Genomic DNA, 8002 nt, shown 5'->3' with positions numbered 1-8002 from the left:
ATTACATCGGTTCCCCAACAACAATGGAGGTTTAGTTCACCATAAACATGGTGAAACTACATGAAAAACAATGAAAGGATGAAAGATAGAACCCTAGAATTTGAAGAAAGCAGCTTCCGCATTCAAAATCCTCCTCCAAGGGGTGAAAAAAGTGTGATTTCGCCTCTTTCTGTCCAAAGATACCAACCCTAGGTCGACTAAACCCTTATATAGTTTATTAAAAATTACAGAAAATAGGTCCAAACCCAATTAAATGGCGCTTAGCGGCATTTTTGCCGCTCAGCTGTAAGTGTGGTTCTTCAGAATGACGCTCAACGACCGTTTTAACCCTCAACGGTGATTGCGATGCTTCAGAACGCCGCTCAGCGGTAAAAGTTGCGCTGAGCGGTGAATGCGTCTCTTCTTTTGTGCACTTTTACTTCCTTTCCTGACTCCAGCTCTTTAGTACTTCAACTTCTTTCATCTAATTCCTCTTAATTTGATGGAATCGTGCCTGATGTATTTTATTAGTGTCCTCTTTTTGTAGTTTTTACATTTTATTGTGTACGTATTTTAGCTTGTAAGGAGCATGGATTACTATAAATACCCAGCTCCTCTCTTGTATTGGCACTTTTGAGCTTAATGAGAATTTAATTTTCTGACCATCAGAAATAATTCTCTCTTGAAAGTCACATGCTAGAGAGTCCAAAGACTCCCTCTAGCCACCTTCCAAGAACCTTCGTCATTCTCTCATTTTTCCATGTTAACCACTGTGCTGCTCACTCATCTCCATGCTGACTCTCCACTGCCACTCTCATGCACGCGTCAGCTCCCATTACGTCTCCACTCCAACACATCAACCACGTCTTCAGACCGCGCCTCTCATTTCTTTCTCTCGCGCATCCATCCACATCTCAGAGCGTCTCATTCTCGCTCTCGAGAGTTCCATTGTCTCCAACCACAGATCCGCACTCCATACACGTCTTCGAAGGTATCTTCTCTTCGTTCACCACACTTCCTCATCTTCTTCTAGGGTTTCCACTCATCTCCGCTAGGGTTTCTTCATCTGTCATCATTTTCTCTGATTTTAGCCGATTAAAATCACTCTCGATCCGTTCCAAACCTTTTCCACTGTTCAATCTTCATTTTGAACAGATTAATCGGTTCATATTGGTTTTCCCCTTTTCTAGGGTTCCATCGGTTAGTCTAGAGTTTGGTCCGATTAGAGCTCGACTATAGTTTTCCTTCGAGTTAATCTTCAATCTCGTGTTCTCGTCATCATTTTGTCATTTTCCGCTGCGTTCATCTCTGGAGGAAGCTTCGAAGGAGCTCACGACACGCACATTCGTCATCTCCTTGGAGGCTCGTCCATCATAATTCTTGCCAAAACAAGGAAAATCAAGCATAAAACTCATCCAACTCTCTTATTTCCAAAACATAACCAAAAACATGATTTCCAGCTAGTTTCTAAGTCATAAAGGTTGTTTTTAATATCAAAATTAAGTATAAAAATAACGGTTTTTCAACCGTTATCATCTCTATATCAAGTTTTACTGGCAAAGGGTTCTAGGTAAGCATGTCGCATGTCTCGAATGCTTCTGTTGGAGGGGGGTGTACTAATATGGAAGGACCTCACCCTTGAGGGGGAGAATTGTTGAGAATATAAGTGTGAGTCCAAGTCACACATTAGGTAAGAATGAGAAAGTTGAGCAACATATAAGGGTGAAGATCCATTAACCTATTGCCTTAAAGTTTTGGGTAAAGAGTGGTGTCAATCCCTTATGTGGTTCGGCTCAGGTCTCGTTAGTGTTGTGTCTCCTTATTGAACTTCCTCCATAAACCCAACATGACGATGGAATGACATGGATAAGGACGAATTATTGATTTGATGCTTGTTTGAGCTTGCCTTTTACAACAATTTTGGATGAACTTCAGTTGCTACTAAGATACGTTGAAGATCCAAAGTAATGATTTTGGTTGTAGAACTTGATAATGGACAATAAAGCTTCATATGGATAGGTATCGTGAATATTTTTGTGTAGATATTTAAAGGATCAAAATCAATTTAAGTTTGCTAAATTTTAAGTTAGATAAATAGTGTTATCTGGTATAAATAACCCTCTTATATGTTATGCAGAATAATAACCTTAACAATAATTTTATTTCATAGGAAGCCTAACTTTAATAGAATATCTTTACATCCCAGCGAAGGTGATATCATTAGACAATATTAGTAAATGATTTATTAAATGATATATTGACAAGATGACTTCAACAATATGTTGCCTAGAGAACTTGTCTTTTATCATATTCTTTTCTCCATCAAGAACAATTTATTTCTTCTTCAAGCTTATGATCTCAGCTTCTCTAATTATTGAAAAGTCTCCAATCTAATGATACTTGCATTAGGGTCATTAGATGATTCATCCCAATATCATCTATAGACAATTTGAGTTTGCTTTCACTTTAGTTACCCAAAATACAGTTATGTAAAGTTAAATCATCTATGTATATTTCTTTATCTCTCTAATGCATCAATTGTTGATATTTTTTATATTTTTTCAGATCTTATTTATATAAATTTAATTAAAAGTAATCAAATCTTACAATTAACCGATTAACTAAAGATGTGATTATAAGTTTTTTTAAAAAAAGTAACAATAGATTAATTCAATGCATCTTAAACTTAACCCTTTAAATCTAATATAAGTAACTATACTTAAAGGAAACTCATTATTGAATTATTAAAAGATTGTGATTTATATAGATTTTTAATTTTTTTCACTATCACAAATAATATGAATTTAATTGATTTTTTTTTCTAAAAAAACTACCCATCACTAGTACAGTAAGAGGCTATGGCACCGGTTATTTTAGCCTATAGGCACCGGTTCTTGACCCGAAGCATATACAAACGAGGTAAAAGGTCTGCACTTTTATGCCTCGGTTATATAACCGAGTTAAAATAATATAGGAATAGAACTCGGTTCCTTTGAACCGAGGTAGTATGCTCTTCGGATATACCGCAATGGAGGATTTCGCAATCAAAAATAAGCACTTCCATTATGTGGTGAATCAGCAACTCCATATCAAAGAGTAATTAATTGGTTTTTTAAGAGGCAGAGATTCTGCTTCAGGTTCAGAATATGTTTCAAGAGCCACAAGATTTTTGACCCTGTCACACTAAAACTAATATTGTCTCCAAGCACACTCTCTGTATCCTTCGTTTGTGAGATCTCTAGAACATTGCACCAAGCCATATCTTTTCTCTTTTCTCTGTGGAACTCAAATTGAAGACATCTATATAAAACAACTGGTTAATTTCCTTTGTTGCTTTTCTGATCAAACCTCCCACAAAACCATCACATGATATCATATCATTCAACAACATTTGATAACACAACAATTGATGTCAATAATTCAACTTCTTCAAGATCTCTGGCACACACAAAAGACAAACAACCATCAAGAAGAAAAAGTTGCAGAAAAATAGAAAATAAGAGTGTCCCTGCCACCCCAACCGTCGCAGGCCCACCGCCCCTCCACCTCCTGCCCCCGCCACCCCGACGAAGCCTTCACCGGCTTCTGTCCCTCATGCCTCTGCGAACGCCTCGCCCTCCTCGACCCGAACAACAACAGCAAACCCGCCACTGCCCGCAAACCTCCATCCACCGCCGCCGCCACCCTTCAAGCCCTCTTCCGCCCACCCGCCTTCACGGAGCTACGCCAGACAAAGTCCTTTTCCGCCTCCAAAATCGAACCTTTCTCTACCTCCTTCGAACCTCATCGCAAATCCTGCGACGTTCGCCTCCGCAACATTCTTTCCGACGTTCGCATCTGCAGCCCACGCGAACCAGATCTGCCATCCTTTGGCGATAAAGAACAGATCTCCAACCTCCTCTGCCGCGAGATGAAAACAGCGAATAGCCACCACTGTCACAAGCTCTGAAGGATCTCGCTGTTACAGTCGACGTTGCGGGTCGCCGCTGCTGCGCGAACTCGAAACCCCCATGGGTACAGCGAACAACCACCACTGTTACAAGCTCTGAAGGATCTCGCCGTCACAGTCGACGTTGCGGGTCGCCGCTGCTGCGCGAACTCGAAACCCCCATGGGTCGCACCTCTGCCGTTGCACCGCCATCCGTTGGACGAGAGATGAAGAACCTAATAGAGGTGAAGAATAGGGTTTGCACGAAGAAGAGAAACCGTGAATGGATGTGGGAGGAAAGTCTCGAGAGATAACCTATACACGAAGATTATGCCTCGGTTAAAACGCAAATCGAAACATAAATTCCCAAATGACATCGGTTCGTAGAAGACCGAAGCAGTAGGGCTTATCGCAGAGGGTTTTATGCTTCAGTTTCATAAATAACCGAGACCGTATAGCGCATAGGCTTCGATTCTTACTGAACCGAGGCGTATAAATTCGTTTTAATTATAAAAATGTCACTGTATTTTAATACGCTTCGGGTTTTTGAAAACCGAAGCATATTAGGCGCGTTAAAAAACTGTTTTTTTACTAGTGCATTATAAATGGGAATTGTGATAAGCATATTTTATTGTATAAATAAAATATTGTAAAGTTATTAAAGTATACATTTTTTATATACACATTTTCTATGATTAAAGGAAACTCATTATTGAATTATTAAAAGATTGTGATTTATATAGATTTTTAATCTTTTTCACTGTCATAAATATAATGGATTTAATTGATTTTTTTTTTCTAAAAAACTACCCATTATAAATGGGAATTGTGATAAACATATTTCAATTGATTTTATTGTAGAAATAAAATATTGTAAATTTATTAAAGTATAAATTTTTTTATACACATTTTCTATAATTTTAATATAAATTTAACGATAATTTTTTATTTTAGTAATTATTACAATGATTATTTTATAATTATCTATTTTGTTTAAAAAATGTGTAATGTGTGTTTTTTCTTGGTAATAATTTAATTTTAATTAAAACATATGGTTAGCGTTCCTATTTAAATTAGATATTTACAGTATTGGTAGTGAATAAAACTCGCAAAATATTTTTTTCAGAAAACAAATTAGAACTAATTATTAAAAAGTTTTGGGAATCTACAAATTTGTAAATAGGCTTATGAATTTATAAGTTATTGATGACATGATTTGAAGTTAAGCTCTCATTCAAATTTTGCTGCGATTTTATTAAATATGGAGATATTTTTTAATAATTTAAAGTTCCATTATACAATTAAACTAAAATAATATGTAACTATCTTGCTGCAAAAGAAAATATGTAAAAATTATTAATTGAATGTTTATATTTTTAGAATTTTAATGACATTTGAATTATTGACTTTAGTTAACACGATTTATAAATCGAAAAGAAAATAATGATGAATTTTTTAGGTTTAAAAATAATTTTGAACTTATGGTTTAATTTAACCTTGTATTTACTGTATAATGAGCAAAGAAAGGGGTTGAAATTTGGTGTAAATTCGGACATTAAAACTGTACGCCGCGGGATTCAGTGTCTCACTTCGTGCGTTCAACATCATCTTCTTCCTCTTCAGTCTTCTCTTCTTCAAGGTATCACTATTTTTTTTTCTTTTTTATTCTTCTCTCTTTTTTTTCCCTTCCTTATCATTCACCTCAATAAGCAGAAGACATCTTTCGGGGTTTTATTTCGCTAAACATCGCTATAATTATCCTTTTTATCCACATTTCATCGCAATTTCCACTTTCCCCAAATTTGAAATCGTAGACCTAGCTAGGTTTTTTATTGCACACTGCAGGTAATGGTTATCCCAGATCTGATCCACTAATTTGTGTTATTTGATAATTCCTAGAACAATTGAAATTTTCGTTGTAGATTTTTCATTCATGATTTTGCCAGGTTTTTAGCTGTGGTTGTTCTTATTGTATTTTCGAAGTTCTTGTTGTTCCAGGAAATTGCAGTTAAATTTGGTCATTTAAACCTTGATTTTGGGGGATTATATTATATGATTCGATTACCGCTTAGGGTTGCTGATGCTGCGTTTTTTTTTTCATAATTGTTGTTGATTAGATGGATTGGCAAGGGCAAAAGCTAGCGGAGCAAATGATGCAGATAATGTTGCTTGCATTTGCCGTGATTGCATTTGCAAGTGGATATGTTATGGCATCTTTCCAAATGATGATTCTCATATACGCTGGGGGTGTGGTTTTCACCACGTTGCTCACTGTCCCCAATTGGCCATTTTTCAATCGCCATCCCCTTATTTGGTTGGATCCAAGTGCGGCTGAAAAGCACCCCAAGCCACAACCCTCTGCCAATGTAACTCAAAAGAAGAAACCTGTTAAGAAGTAGGTTTTTTATTTTTAGCCTTTGTGGGATAATATATCTTTGAACTACTTGATGTTTTGACACTAATTTGAGGTTATTGTTGTCATCCCACCCCTTTCCCCTTTAGTGGATAGTGCAGTGTGCAACCATATATTTGCTTTCTTTTAGACATAGCTTATACTTGTTTAGTTGTGTTGGTTTGCCATTTTCCTGTTTTTTCTTTTACCTTTTGGTAGCTTTTAGACTTTGTTTCGATGATGGGGTTGGGGAACATTTGGATTCTGATTCTTTATCCTTGATTGTTTGTGGTTTTAGTTTTAGTGTCCAATTTTAATCATTCTCATGAGGTATACCTGAAGGACAATTCTTAGATGCAGATCTAACATACTTTTGGTACCGTTTTTCATTTAGAATCAGAGTTTTATGTTCACAATCTGCATAATTAAGGTTTCCATCAAAGGAGAACATTGATTATCATTGTGAACCCGTGCTTAGATTAGAGAATCTAAGTATTGTCCTTACCCAAATGATTTTGTTAGCTATTCAAGATATAACCTTTCGTCTAGACTCATCAATTGATTTGATGCTTGTTAGAATCTTCATAGTTGATAGACCTTGTTGATTTATGGATTCCATTGATGATCTTTAATTTCAACGGAATTTGCACATTTTAAGTATGCTATTTTGTTCCATATTGACACCGAATACTTAAAGATATTATATTGGTGATTTTTGAGAAAGTAGGGGACCAAAATGCGATCAAGTCTATTGGTTTTATTACTGTTTCCTAAATCTATTAATAGGATTAATCTCTTTAACTGTGACTTTTTTTTCCTTTGGTGCTACTTTCCTTGATTGAGTTGCAATATGGGCCTGTCATTGTTTATGGATTTCAAAGAAATCGGTTTTATATCTCCGGCCAACTGGTTTTTGTGGTTTAGGTTAGATGTTAGTTGCAAACTAGGAAGCTTTATTTTTATTTTGTCTTGGATGCTGATGCGCTCTTGTTTGTTCTGCCACTTCTATAATTTGGTCACAATTTTTATCAGTTGATGTTATAGTCAATAAATGTGAGTATACTTTATCCTTTAGAGTGCACCTCTTTATTTTTGGGAAATCAAGTCCTTGTGAGTTTGGTTGCTGGTCACGTGTGCACCCACTTACAAACTCGTCTTTGGGTAGACTCGGTTGGCTCATAATAGATTCGCGCGTTTGAGAATGGATCACCAAGTTTGCAGATGTGTACAAAACAACAGCAAAATTTGTCGTTCATTTTTTGTTTGTAAACCCAAATTAAACTCCCAAAACCCAAATCGAAAGTCCATAGAAAATCGGAGGTCCAGAAGCCTAGACTGTAGATCCAATAACCCTAATCGAAGAACAAAGGTGAAAATGTGGATCTAACCTTTATTTTTGCATTTCTTCTCTCCATCAACCACCTTTTATTGTAGCTTCTCCACCATCCGTACGTTGTTTTGCCACCTAGTAATCATTTCTAGTAGCGTCGCAGTGCCTAGTTTAGTTTGTCGGTGTCTAGTTTTGCTTCTCCTTCTCTGCCTCAATTGAGCTCACTCATACTCTTTTATTCTTTTCGTTTCTCCCTCCAACAATAATATATATATATATATATATATATATGGAATATAATGAAAAATTATGTACGGGATTAATTTTCCTTATACATATAGAGTTCTTTATCTATAATAGAAGAAATATAGAT

The 8002-nt window shown here is 36.1% G+C and overlaps 1 protein-coding gene across 1 annotated transcript; it reads left to right on the top strand.

Annotated features, from left to right (window-relative positions):
• Positions 1 to 5408: 5408 nt before the first annotated feature.
• On the top strand, positions 5409 to 6487 carry LOC124843078 (signal peptidase complex subunit 1-like). The gene is made up of 2 exons (XM_047319715.2): positions 5409 to 5546; positions 6025 to 6487. Exon 2 carries the CDS (start codon positions 6025 to 6027, stop codon positions 6304 to 6306), a length of 282 nt encoding a protein of 93 aa, XP_047175671.1. The 5' UTR covers positions 5409 to 5546; the 3' UTR covers positions 6307 to 6487.
• The last annotated feature ends 1515 nt before the right edge of the window (positions 6488 to 8002 follow it).

The sequence above is a fragment of the Vigna umbellata genome, chromosome 1, assembly GCF_029865625.1.
Source record: "Vigna umbellata cultivar VRB3 chromosome 1, Vumbellata_1.0, whole genome shotgun sequence".
NCBI classification, from domain to species: Eukaryota; Viridiplantae; Streptophyta; class Magnoliopsida; order Fabales; family Fabaceae; genus Vigna; species Vigna umbellata.
This window is presented reverse-complemented; position numbering and strand designations above follow the sequence as displayed.